The sequence below is a fragment of the Meles meles genome, chromosome 6 (assembly GCF_922984935.1).
Source record: "Meles meles chromosome 6, mMelMel3.1 paternal haplotype, whole genome shotgun sequence".
Lineage (NCBI taxonomy): Eukaryota > Metazoa > Chordata > Mammalia > Carnivora > Mustelidae > Meles > Meles meles.
The window spans coordinates 85,690,495-85,705,124 of NC_060071.1; the positions used below are offsets into that span (position 1 = coordinate 85,690,495).

Here is a 14,630-nt window from a genome sequence, read left to right on the forward strand (position 1 = left end):
CAAGTATAACTTTTGCTGTAGGTAAAAACTGCCTGTATCTTGAATTTGAGAAGAGTTTCATGTTTTGAGTACTGTAATTTGAAGTCCTTATTTTAAATAATGGTCATCGGTTGTTTGCTAAGGGGACACGTCTTTCAATATAAAGAGGTATATGAAAACATCTGGTTAATGTGTTGTAGCAACCTTTCTAAGTGTCAGTTCTTGGTGTATATGAAAAAATGCCTTTCTGATAAGTTCTGAACTTACCACTCCTTTTGTTCTAGAAAGATAATGTCTTCTGTTTTCTGTAATCTCTTTATATGTTTTTGGTCCAAGAGATATGGCACCTGAAATAAACATTATATGTACTGTTCACGTTACTGAATTGAAGGATTAATTAGTGTTGTGAGAAGTAAAATCAGGTGTTAAGTGAGCAAAACACGGATTTTAGGTAAAACATAATTCTTGGGACGCCTGGGTGGCTCAGTGGGTTAAGCCGCTGCCTTCAGCTCAGGTCATGATCCCAGGGTCCTGGGATCGAGTCCCGCATGGTCTCCTTGCTCAGCAGGGAGACTGCTTCTCTCTCCACCTCTGCCTGCCTGTGTGCTCTCTCTCTCTCTCCTTCTCTCTGACAAATAAATAAAATAAAATATTTTAAAAAAAACAAAAACAAAAACATAATTCTTTAAAAATCCACAGGCAACTTAATGGACGTTTTAGAAAACGTGTTGATATTTTCCTTTTGAATGAGTTTCTGTTCTGGGCAAAGGCAGATGTTAGATGCTGAATAAGGGAGGAAGAGAGTAAATTATTAGTTTTAGGTAGTTAACAATTAAGATCCCTTAGAGATCAGGGAATTTCAAAACATTATTATAATTAAATTTCTAAAAGTTGATGTTAAATGTGTTATTGTTATTATGCATTTGCACTGTAGAAGCCACCACAGTACCAGGTGAATACTAATGATATATTTTGATACATTGCTATAATTATAGCCACTAATTATATTCTGCAACTGTTTTTTATTTAACTAACCTAGAAAGTTCAACTTCCCAAATCTGCATAATAACAACAGATTGACATTCACTTATGTAATAAAGTAAATGTGTAATTATAATGGTATTATTGAATTTTACTGACAATATTATAATTCCCTGATTTATAAATGGGTGGTACAATATCGTAAATCACTTATTTTGAATTTGAAATATATCTCATAGAGAAACAACCTCACATATGGAAGTTACATTTTAATCAACAGCTCACAAATGTTTAGTTACCCTAAAAAAGTGTCAGAAACACTGATTACTGATCACAAAAAACAGATAGTGCTTATAGATTGTTGTATCTAATAGTGTTCTGGGAAAAATAATTCAGAGTTCCAAGGCTGGGCACATCTCCTCCTTTTAATGCAGTCATGGGGCCCAGTGAGACCTCCCATGATCTGGAGCAGGGACTCCAATAACAAAGAGGCCTGGAGGCAGGAAGGAGGAACTGAAGTCAGGGTAAGAGCTCTTCCAGTTACGGCCTTCTGGCTGGTTGAATTCCCCAGGAACCCTTATATGTCCTTTACTGACTCCCTGGCTGCCTCTTAATTTACTTACATCCATTGGGCTATATTTAAAAAATTATTCGGTAAAATGGCTGTCAGAACTTTCTTGGTATTACCTACAAGAACAGATTATGCATACTCATTATGTCTCCAAAATATGCCCTTGCTTCCTTCAAACCTAGCCCCTCAAAGATAATTTCAAGGCCAGGCTGCACTTTACCCACTCTACATATCTTTATTCCTTTTTATCCCTCTCTGTTAAACAGCCGTTAGCCCATTACCAGTCTCACTATGGTGTGCCACCTGTTTTCTAAAAAGCTTTTCCTCTTTCTTCATCAATTCTTCTTTGCTTATAGGTAGGATATGAGTCTCTAGAAGGCAGAAACTATATTGAGAGGTGACTACATATAAAGAAAACAGTTTTGCTTTTTTTCCCTTCCATTATTGTGGTAGAACTGAAACCGTTCAGGATTCCTTACTATGATGGCATAAATCAAGGAAAAAAGCTTTATGGGTTTCTAAGAATTTTCTTTAACATATTTTCCCGTATCCCTGTGACAGTTTCTTGCACTCTTAAGTTGATATATAGAATAGACATCAAATTTACTAAAAAGCTGATCTGTAAGTGACTACAGAAATATTCAGGTATTTTATCATTGGCTATTGAACATTTAGGAAAGATTTAAAGAGTTGATTAAGATTCCCAAATTTGCTGAAAGAGAAGAATGAATTATGTTAGTCTACGTACTTTATAATATAACTTGTAATAGATTTTTAATTTTGCAGCATATACTTCTGCTTTATTTACCTAGCCTGGCGTGATGCTGCTGACTTATTTATATAAACACACATGTATGTTTCAGTAACGCTTGCATGGATTTGGAGTGGTTCTAGGAACGCGCAGTACCATGACAAGTCAACTTTTCTACTTATGACTCCACTTACTACATTTTAAGTCTAAATCTTTTGAAAGACTTCATTTGTAAAGAGGGGTAGAGTCAATTGTATGATGGATCAGATCATTTTCCCCCTAAATTCTACCACCTAATAGTAACACAGGAAAGACACACCACCTTTTCAACCGCAAGTGTATATAATGGAGGTTCTTAAATACTTCCTGAGATCTCATCTGGTTCACAAGTTATATGTAATGCTATATAGATCGATACATGATAAAAGAAAAATAGTTCCATTGGATAAAGAGAAAGGTAGTGGAGATAACAGATCTGCCTTACTTTTCAGCAGTTCTCTTAGCTCACTCTTCTGCCAATATCAGGAAGATAATTTTGTTACACTTTTTTTTTGGATGAATTTGTCTCCCCATCTTTTTGTCTTCATTTCCTCTTATTGCTTGGTATGATGTGTCTATATCAGATATTACAGAGAGAAATAATTTTACAAATGTCTTCCAAGCCATTTCTTGCTGGAAGACCTCCAGCAAAGAGTAAATCAGAGGCCTTATCCCATGATCGGCTGCCACATAGCTTTCATATATATATAACACAATCCCCAAACTACGCGCAAAGGAAATACATTGGCCCTAATTTTCATTTGAAATTCCTTTTTCAGAGAGTTAGCAACTTGAAGATAGTCATAGTTCAAGTTGACTTGAATGAATTTAATTTAAACTTGTTTTTTTGTGTTTTTTTTTTCTAAAGTTCAAATAGTGAAATTGCAAATGCCTATGTAAAATTACAAATGCTTTTGTAGTATTAATGGATGTCTGGTGGGCTCTTTTAGGAGACATTCCCTTACATCTTAATATACGGGAAACTTCAGATACAGGCCAGCCGATTGTGTTTTCACAGCCTGAAAGTGATGAGGTAAGTGATGTTTTTATATATGTATTTTAGTGCCTTTTTACAGGATATATACTTTTTGATATTTACAAAGAAAATTGGGAAGATCCAGTTTATTTGCAATGCATTTTTAAACAAAGATAGGTTAACTTATTTAAAGCCTCTATAAATAACTATTTTATATCATAAGCATATCAGTGCTTGCTCTGAATTATTATCTGAACAAGTTTACCTGCAAAGGCCTATCACCTAGCCAGTTTTCTCATGAAGAACACAAGTAGCGAGTGTTTATAAAATTCTTATTTTTCTGGCTAGCAGTATCTAACTACCCAAGATTACCATATTTCAGTATTAGAAGTTCAGCTGATTGTTAGGAGAAGGAAAACTGACATAAGAAAGTATTGAGTTGGGGGCACCTGGGTGCGGCAGTCGATTGAGCGTCCCAGTTGGCTTTAGCTCAGGTCATGATCTCGGGGTCGTGAGATAGAGCCCCGTATCAGGCCCCACACGCAGTGCATGGTCTACTTGAAATTTTCTCTCCCTTTCCCTCTGCCTTTCCCACTTGTGCTGTTTTTCTAAAATAAATAAACCTTTAAAAAAAAAAAAAAAAGAAAGTATTAAGTTGGATATAAGGAAGTTGTTTTATGCATTAGAGATGGGATTTTCACTACATTTATTTTGATAAATATGATTGAGGAGGTAAGGTTAAAACTGGTTGTGTTTCATGAGCCAAAGTCATTGGAGATACAGTTGATAGATTTTCAAGACTGCTGAAGCTTTACAACTTTAAGAATAAAATCTTTTATTTTACTCTCTTTTTTAGATAGGAATAAAATTAATCATATATATTTCTTTTGTCCTAAGTGGCACTTGCTATGTAAGCTAGAAGCTCAGCCATCATCTGGATGCATCAGTTTTGATGTAGTTTTTGTGCTTCTTTGCTGAAAAGCCCCAGTCAGCCTTCTTACAGTTACTCCTTCTTGTTTTTCCTTAGCTAATGGGTTTAACTTTATAGTACTATTATTTTGGCTATCCATAACTACTACTACTTTCATTCCTTCCTTCCTTTCTCAAATCTTGTGTGAACTGGAAAATAAAAGAGCTGAGGTTGGTTAAAGCTAAAAATAAAGTAAGGGTAAAAATGGTGGTCAGGAATCTTGGATAAGTTAAGTACCTTCATTTAGAGTTCTTTTTTTCAGGGGCCCAAGGTCTTTTCCCTTTCTTAAGAGTCCACAGTTATGGTGTAGGTGATTAAGTTGCTGGGGATATGATGTCTGAGGAAATAGAGTATAATGTGTAGCACTTATCATTGTGTTTCTTTTCTCTGACTTATAGGTAGTAAACGTTAAATTTCCTTTTCAGTCTTTTCTTAGAAATCTTCCAGATAAGCAAAAACTGTAACCCTTTATTATTCTCATAATTAGTCTGGCAACCCAGCTACCATAGGTGTACTTTATGTAGTGGATGAAAGTTGTATGAAATTCGAGTGTGTTTTAATTACATACTCTTTTTTTTTAAAAAGATTTTATTTATTTGACAGAGAGAGATCACAAGTAGGCAAAGAGGCAGGCACAGAGATGGGGGGAAGTAGGCTCCCCGCCGAGCAGAGAGCCTGACGGGGGCTTGAGCCCAGGACCCTGAGATCATGACCCGAGCCTAAGGCAGAGGCTTAACCCACTGAGCCACCCAGAAGCCCCTAATTACATACTTTTTTTTTTTTAAGATTTTATTTATTTATTTCACAGACAGGCAGAGATCACAAATAGGCAGAGAGGCAGGCAGAAAGAAGAAGAAAAGCAGGCTCCCTGCCGAGCAGAGAGCCTTATGCAATGCGGGGCTTGATCCCAGAACCCTGGGATCATGACCTGAGCAGAAGGCAGAGGCTGTAACCCACTGAGCCACCCAGACGCCCCCCTAATTACATACTTTTAAATGCCTCCAAAGAATAGACTAAAGACATTCTATGGTGATTTCTTATGACCAAGAATAATTACTTACTAGATTATATCAATTATGAGTTTGGATTTTTTAATATTTCCTCCACCTATCCATTATTACTTTTTTCTTTGAGATTTCTGAAAAGAAGTAAAAGGAATGTAATAAAAGAGAAAACATAAAGCAACTATCAAAAGATAATGTGATTTAAAACTCTAAACAGTAGTGTCTGTAGTTTTTTGGAGTTAAGTTTTTTTAATCTCATTTACATTTGCATAAACATTAGACCTATTATTTTACTGTTGCTCACTGACATTTATGAGAGCGAGGACAAGCTAACCCTTTGTAGTTTGTGCTAGGTTTGATTTGGTGAGGTCTTGGCAAGAGTAGTGAGAATTTCATGTTCCAGATTGTCAACCTTAAATATGAAGACTTCTGAGCAATTTTAAGATTTAGGCATGGCCGTGAAAAGAAAAAAAAAAAAATAGTGCCTTGTGTTTATTCTGTTTCCATGGAAATTATTACTTCCTACTCTTAGATTGCGGACATCCATTATTAGTAATCATCCTCCTAATAATAATAGCAATTACAGTGTACCAGATGCTGTCAGACATTTTACATACATAATTTTATGCTCACAACAATTTAATGCAATGTGTAAATAGTCCCCATTTTACACATGAGGAAACTGAGGTGCAGGGAATTTAAATAACTTTCCCAAGGTTATAGAACTGATAAATGGTAAAATGCGATTAATAGACAAGTGTTGTCCTTGCAAACATTGGCGTCTTTCCATTATATCACCTCCCAGGTCTTAGGTATGATTTCTTTAATTTGTTTTAAGAGGTAGTACAATACTTGGGTGCAGTAAATACATTATTTTATTTGATTCTCTTAACACATTTGTGAGATATGTATAATAATTTCCATTTTTCAGGTGAAGAGGTAAGGGTTCATTTACAATAAAGAACTGTCCAAGATAGTGCTAGAGGCTATTTCCCCTCACAGCTTTGACACCGTACTCTATACATTCTCTTACGAATGCAGTACTTCACTTCCTAATAAATTGCAGGATTAGTTCAGTGTCTGTGATGTACATTTAGACTAGCTTTCGGTTCGCCTCCTATTCATATCACAGGATCCTTCTGTTTACTCTTGTGATGAATCTTGCCTCTTGATAACCTTTTTCTTTCCCTTTTTCCCTATGAACACCAACAGAAATATGCTCATAGGAGCTAGTCACAGCCCTCTCAGCAAATTCTGTTGTGTTTGTGGAAGCTTAATACCCATTCTACTTACATGTCTTCATTTAAAGAATTAAGTTTATACTTTTCAACGTGATAAGCTTCTGTGAAAGTTAATGGGACACTGAACGAATAAAATTGTTAATCATTGGCCTCTTAGATCAACACTTTTTATTGTTTGCTTTTAGGGGTTGACCTACAAGTAAAATTATTAATTAGTAAAGGTTTCATTTTTAGCTTTTTGTTTTCTAACTCCACCTTCTCCATTTTTCTATCACTCCCTCCTCCCAACCCCAGATTCCAGGACTGTCACTCTTTGCACAGCAGATCTTTTAAAATTGGGCAACAGGGACTTCATTCTCCCAGAAACATTTAGCTTTCAGTGGACACAAATACTATAGTGATAGTGATTAATTTCAAATATGATTCGTGCTGAATTTAAGGCATCACAGAAAAGTTGCAAGGAGCTACTGCACCAATTAAAAAGCACCAGCAAGCTGCTGCCTCATCAGTCATTGGGCAAAATCTTCTGAACATTTGCACTGCTAACGAAAGGGGAATAATTGAAACTCCAAATATAGTAGTGTATAATAGCCAGAGAAAGCCACAGAGGAGGGGAGAGGAAGTGGACACTTGGGATTCAGAACTCTTAAATCCAGTAGCATTGCCTCTTGTTGGTGTGATTATAATTGCCAATTTAACTTTATCTACCTTTGCCTTTGCTTGAGTCCAGGACACAAATGGTGGACCCATGATTGACTAATAATTTTGTGGTTTCATCCTTTTGTTATCAAGTAAAAAGTCTTAATATTGGCATACAGAAAGGTGTGCTATAAGGTATTCCTGGTAAGGCTTTCAAATATAACTGGAAGCTTTATTATCTTAGAACTTCTAAATTATTACCTTATGATCTTAATATCAAATGATTGCATATGATAAAGTAGAACTTCAGATTTTAAAAATAAAGACGAAGGAAAAAGTTCTCTATAAAACTTCTTGCACTTTGGGGCACCTGGGTGGCTCAGTGGGTTGAGCCGCTGCCTTCGGCTCAGGTCATGATCTCAGGGTCCTGGGATCGAGTCCCGCATCGGGCTCTCTGCTCAGCAGGGAGCCTGCTTCCCTCTCTCTCGCTTCTCCGTCTACTTGTGATCTCTCTCTGTCTAATAAATAAATAAAATCTTAAAAAAAAAAAAACTTCTTGCACTTTGATTGCCATCCCTTTCCTTTAACTTGTTAATATAGAGCAGACAAATGGAATCCAGCTGTCTTATCCGTACTTCCGGATGGCCCAATAAAAGATCTCAAATAGAAGTGTTATTCTGTGTATATTTGAGGTGATGAAAAGAGAGAGTATTAAAGTTTGAGAAATCTAAATCATATTTTTTACATATGATACACATATTTGCCTTTTAGCTAGTTATGGATTAGACAAATCCATAGGTACCGTTCCTCAGCCCAGGAGAAGTACCTGTGGGTACATGTTCATATGAACTCTTCAATGAGATTGTAAATTACCTGAGGATGTAACAGTAATAATAGCAGCTACTAACTGTTTGCTTCTTTTGTGCCAGTACTGCACATACTTTATTATTACTTAATATTCCCCCAAATGCTTGAGATAGATACTGTTACTTCAGGCATTTTAGAGATGTGGAAACTAAGTCTTAGAAGGGTTAAATTAAGTAACTTGCCTAAGGCCTCATAGCTAATAAGTGATGGAGCTAAGATTTTAAACCATGCCTGTCTAACGTCAGAGTCTCAACTCTTCACAAGTGAGCTATTCTGCCTTCCTTTTGTATCATTACATCCCACACATTTCCAAAACAGTAACTTGCATATGATAAGAACCAAAATGTATTTGTTGAAATGATACTGCATTGGCTGAAAAAATTCAGTCTTAACAGTTTTGTAGAAATTGAAACAGAAACTAAGCACTTTCGGTGGTTTCTTAGCAAATGACAGTCTAATCATTACTTTGAGGGTGATATATTGAAAGTTTAAGCTTGGAGATAGTCCATTAAAAACAAAGGTTAAATGTAGCAAATTTGATTATTCTGGAATCATTCAGCACTTTTTGTAGTCTGATAGGTTTATGTCTGTGATTTACCATAAGTAAGAATTTAAAGATGATTCTTTAAATTCTGTCAGCTTGCCTTAGTGAACTTTACATTTTCATCACAAAAATTTTAGACTTTAACACTCAGAAAAGCTACTAGGAGATAAAAGGTATTTACAAAGATGCATGAGTAAAAACCAGCACACTAGATTTAAGAGAAATATTTATTTACAAAGTATTATTTCCATTTTTACACAAAACAGTTGTTTCTGTTAAGTATAGCAGAGAGTGAAACCATTTTTAGATAAAGCATTCTGATTAAAATTGCTTGTACTTTGGATTTACTGTTTAATATGTAGTAGAAGGATCTAAGCTTTGGAGTTAGATGTACCCAGGTTCGAAGGTTTTCCAACTTACTGACTTTGTGACCTTGAGCAAACAACTCCCAGTTGTGTGCTTTATCCAAGTTGAGTTGATGATGCTTGTTTTACATAAGTGAGATTACTTATACAAAGTACTTGGTAGAGTAGGTACTAGATAAAAACAATTAAGGCTTTATTCATATTGTGAGAACTATTCTTTTTCTTTTAAATGAACTCACAGGTAAGATTTTAGCACTTTTCTGGTAAGATAAAGCATAATTCAGCTGTTAGGGCTCAAGTATGGTTTTTAGAAGTGAAAATGTGTGAAACACGCTTGAAACATCTTCAAGTCTGGGTAAACAAGCCTCCGATTGTTCTTTTATCATGCAGAGTCAGAGTTGGTCAGCCTAGGTTCAAAGACCAGCTCATCCCATATTAACTGTAATTCTTTGGGCAAGACCGTTCACCTTTCTGGTTCTTGGTTTCCTTATCTTTAAGTGGGGTTAATGACAGAATTTATCCCTTAGGGTAGCTGCAGGTTTAAATGAAACAGTACTTGGTAAATATTAAGTACTGAAGTAAATTTTAGCTATTATCAGTCATAGTAGATGTGGTAGTAGTAAGAGTAGTAGCAGTGGTGGTGGCGGTAGTACATCCAAGTATGTAAATGTAGAAATTAATGGTTTTAAGAAGATCTTACTATTGTGTCTTACAGATACTTTTTATAGATAAGATAGGGGAAATAAATAATATTTACATTGCAATTGTCTGGACCGTCTAAGATGCAGATGTCATGATCATTGATCTAACTGGGCCATGTAGGCTTTGGCTTAGTTTGTGATGCACAGTGGCTTGGAGGTTGTCTTAGTATTCAGCTGCACTAAGGACTCCACAGAAGAAGAGTGTAACAACTGATCCCAGGGATTCTTTCCTGGGATCCGAAATTCAGCAAGTGAAGAAGCCTATGAGGTGCTCACTGCTGGAACTGGATGCCATTCTCAGGTAAGGAAGGTGCTTTCCAAAGATAAACCGTAGAGTGGTAATAAACAGTCCTATTTAAAATGACGAACAGCTCTTATGCCAAAGAAGTTTTGGCAGTATCTGACTCAAGATATCAATTTGTCAGAAGAGGAAGATAACATTTTTCCACAACTAGACTGGGTTGCTGGTTTGCTGAAATGGGAATTAGAGCTTAAAAACAGTAATTCTGGTATTAAATATTTTTTCAGAAAGTCACCTTGTAAGTATTTGCCCCTAAAGAATCTAAAATTCTTTCTACCCTGTCACACCTTCAGAGTACACAACAGCATCCTCTCGCTGCTGAATTTCCTCATCTCACTCAGCCTTTTCCCTATTCCGTTCAGGAGACAGCTCTGGCAAACAGTTCATGAGTCATTTGATGTCTGCTGGGGAGAAGTACAGAACAAATGAGTCTCTTCTTTTCCAGGCCAAAGCTTACCTGAGGATTGCTGCAGAAGTGGTAAAAAGATTGCCACCACCGCTAGAGTGAGTTCCTCAAGTGTTCTGGAAATTTGCCTGGTGCTTAACAATGAGAAGACTTTCAGAAATCAGCGGTGTGGTGATGAAACCTACAGGAATTATAGCAATCATAATTGTTTTCTTGAATTTCTAAGGAAATATCTTATTTTCAGATTTGATTTGCTAAGCAATGACTCACAAATAAAATTTTTATATATCAATGCTAACTGCTATATTTAGGAATTTTTCTGAAAGCTAATGTGTACCAACTGCACAGAACTGCATTTTATTTTAATGAACTACCCCTAGGGGAATCATGAGTTTGTTAGAAGCCCAGCCTTCCATTCAGGAAAGAACTGTGCTCTTTTTGTGGGACTATAGAGTTAGTCATTTAAAGGATTTACTAAATTTGTGTGCTGATATGACTATGATGCTCTCCATCAGTCACTTGGGTCTAGATTTAAATTTTGCCTTGGACTATCTTGGACACATTCTTCATATAAATAAGTCTCTGTTTCCTCTGGACCAGGCTTTACCCTAGGCTTACTAAATATAATCTGCAGGGGTGGACCTGGACATGTATATTTTTTAACAAGATTATAATGATTTTGATGATCTGATTATGATGGAAATAGAATAATAGGAAACAATTTATCAAGTGTTTTCTTGTCATTAGAGTAAATCTTCCATTCGCATGAGTGAGGTACTGTTGTTATCCCTACTGTATAGAGGAGAAAACAGGTATGGGTGTTTTAAGTGCCTTGCTAAAGGTTACTATTCCAGCAAGCGATGGAGCTGGAATTTGAACTTGGGCAGTGGGATACTGGATCCTTCCTTTTTTACTCCAAGGAGCATATATTTACTTCAAAACAGAAATGTGGTATTCAGCATTTCCTCAAACTTACTGGACTGTGAAAATCTCCCTTGTCCCCTTTTAGGAGCATTTCATGGAGTTCATGTTTCAAATGCTATGCTTTGAAAAACATTTATTTTTCTAATGGAGGCTCAGAGAAATTCAGGGGGCTTCCCAAGGTCAGGTAGCAAGATAATTACAAAGTTGCAAGTACTGATAAGAATCATTGGTTGATAAAGAACCAGTCTATGATCTTTGTCAAATACCTTCACATCTTTCGCTTTGCCTCTGGCTTAAATAGCCAGAAAATTAGGCAAAGAGTTATATATCATTATAAACATGTTTTCACACACTTATATTCACATTAAAAAAACTGGACATGAGTGTTCATGGAATTTTTATTTGTAATAACTAAAAACAACCCAGAGTTTTTCTATGGGCAAGTAGTCAGACGAACTGTGATATATCCATACTGTGGAATATTAGTCTGCAGTATGAAAGAACAAACTGTGGATACATGTAACAACAACAGTGAATTCAGAGAATTATGCTGAATGAAAAAGCTAATCCTAAAAGGTTTTATACCATATGGCTCCATTTATGGAACATTCTTGAAATGACAAAAATTATAGAAATGGAGAACAGATTAGTGGTTTTCAGAATTTAAGGGGGTAGGGTTGCAGGGGAGAGAATTATGCATGGCTATAAAAGGGCAACATAAGGAATCCTTGTGATGATGGAAATGTGTCCTCTATTGTCACTGTGTCAGTGTCAGTATCTTGGGAGCTATTGTACTATAGTTCTGCAAGATGTTATTATTGGAGGAAATTGGGTAAAAGGGCACAATGGAATCTGCATTATTTCTCATAACTGCATGTGAATCTACAATTGCCTCAACATAAAAATAAAAGTTTAGGGGGCGCCTGGGTGACTCAGCTGTTAAGTGGCTGGCTGCCTTCAGCAGCGGACATGATCACAGGATCCTGGGATCAAGCCCCACATGGGACTCCCTGCTCCGTGGGAAGCCTGCTTTCCCCTCTCCTACTCACCCTGCTTGTGTTCCCTCTCTCACTGTGTCTCTGTCAAATAAGTAAAATAAAATCTTTAAAAATAAATAAATAAGTGGATGAATGAATGAATGTTTAATTAAATAAACACATGCTGCTGTGTGTGAATTGAAATGACTTGGGCCAAATTATCCATGCTAATTAAAATCATGAATAGAAGTATTTGTGAATACACAGTAATCAACCTTCATCATTGTTAGGAGGAAATAATGACTGTAAGTTGTAGATATATATTTCTGTTTTTACATTTTTTTCAGACAAGGCTGATATAAATAATCATTGAGCGCTTCTAAATAACAGAAAGCATTTATTTGAACCAGGCATAACTTTACCTAGAAAAAGAATGATTTAAAGAAGCTCCAGAGACACTAAAAGTTGTGTGCCGGGGTGCCTGGGTGGCTCAGTGGGTTAAGCCTCTGCCTTCAGCTCAGGTCATGATCTCAGGGTCCTGGGATCAAGCCCCGCATCAGGCTCTCTGCTCAGCAGGGAGCCTGCTTCCCTTCCTCTCTCTCTGCCTGCCTCTCTGCCTACTTGTGATCTCTCTCTGTCAAATAAATAAATAAACATCTTTAAAAAAAAAATAAAAGTTGTGTGCCAATTTAATACCTCTCATAGGGAAATGGGAAAGGTCTTTTTTTTTTCCTATAAATATATGACTTAGAAAAGAGCTGCATGTAAAATCGCCTGCCCTCTTCTCCTTTACCCTTGCCTACAAGTCTCTGCAGATTCTTCCAAGAAAGGCACTGAAAAGATGGTGGTTGGATTATATACAGGTTCATAAGTAGAAGAAGAAAAAGTAGCAATAAGAGCAAGAATGAAGCTTATTCTAAAATTTAGCCTATGGCTGCCTTTGCTAAGCTTCAAAGAGCTAACTTTAAAGATGGACTGTCAAGCACAGCTAGTCTGCCTGTTGTTAGGGATAGTATTTGTTCCTTATTCTTCATATTTCCATACGTTGTAGAGAATTTCCATTCCACTCTCCAGGAGGCAAAGGCAAGCTGCCCCACTCACTCCATGCCAGGGAAGGAGGAGTGATGCATCTTATGGGTAGATTTCTACCTGTCTGCATTTCTTTGATTTCAACCAAATCCTGACCTTTCTAAGGCAGGCTGCAGGGAAACTTGTCCATCTCAGCCTTGGACTTGGGTGTCCAAGTCCATCTAGGTCAGCAGCTGGGCATTTGGTAGCCCACTGTGGTCACATATCCTCTAATCCAGCTTTTTGTCAGTAAGATAGCTAATATTATTTACCTTTATCAGAATTCTGTGTATCTCAGTTCTAAATGGGAAGAATTCTACCCCCCCCACTAACCACCACATTCCAAAAACATACCAAATACCTTTCTAGAATCCTAGAAAATCAGAACCAAAGAGTACATTAGAGTTCAGATACTTACATCACTCTATCAGAAACACTTCTAATAAAAAAATAAGTTCACAAAAGCCAGAAGCTTTGTGGGGTGGGGAATGTGGGGAGAGGCTATAATGAAGTATTATACACACACACACACACACACACACACACACACACACACACACACAGAGTAAAGCATGGGAGACGTAAATAAATAGGTCAGTTGTCTACAAAGTGGGACACCCAGATAACTACCAACCAGGTTAAGAAGAAAACCAACACTGACATCACAGAAGCCTCAGTATTTTCTCTCACAATTGTTGTGCTCTCCTTCCCTTACAAAAATAACCGTATACTGATATCTTAATACCTAAGCTTATACCCTTCAACATTAGAGTTTCGCCTATTTTTTGCAATTTATATTAAATGGAGTTATACAGTATTTTGCTGTATATTAATGAGTTTTATTTTGCCCTTTGTTAACCGCTCTATATTGTTTCTGAGTTCCACATCTACTATTGCATATAGCAATTGTTCAATTATTTCCTATAGAACATTACATTGTTTGAATATACCCAACTCACCTGGTCCACTGTAGATGGATATTTGGATTGATTCCAATGTTTTATCCTTACAAATAGTGCTGCTGTTCGCATTCTTGTACATATTTTCTTGGTATTCCATACTTAAATTTCCGTTATTTCTGGGAGTGGAATTATTGATAGTTGTTTAGTTGGTATCTCGCGGTTTTAACTTGCATTTACTGGTTACAGATGAAGTTGAGTACTTTTACATGTATTTATTGGCTAATTAGATTCCCTCTTTTGTGTACTGTCCAGTCAATTCTCTTGCCCATTTTTCTATGTTGTTGGAGTGTTTATGAATCCTTATCAGTTCTGTGTTGCAGATATCTTTCACACTCTGTTTTGATTTGTCTGTCACTCTACTCTC

General features: G+C 36.5%; 1 protein-coding gene across 4 annotated transcripts in view; it reads left to right on the top strand.

The window, feature by feature from the left end:
* Positions 1-12,824, top strand: part of NUBPL (NUBP iron-sulfur cluster assembly factor, mitochondrial) — a 222,955-nt gene extending 210,131 nt beyond the window's left edge. For all 4 annotated transcript variants that reach the window (XM_046009993.1, XM_046009995.1, XM_046009994.1 and 1 more), the window contains 2 exons: positions 3,272-3,354; positions 10,375-12,824. In XM_046009993.1, coding sequence (XP_045865949.1) covers positions 3,272-3,354; positions 10,375-10,437 — 146 coding nt within the window. In that variant the 3' untranslated portion in view covers positions 10,438-12,824. The remainder of the gene's footprint in view (positions 1-3,271; positions 3,355-10,374) is intronic.
* The last annotated feature ends 1,806 nt before the right edge of the window (positions 12,825-14,630 follow it).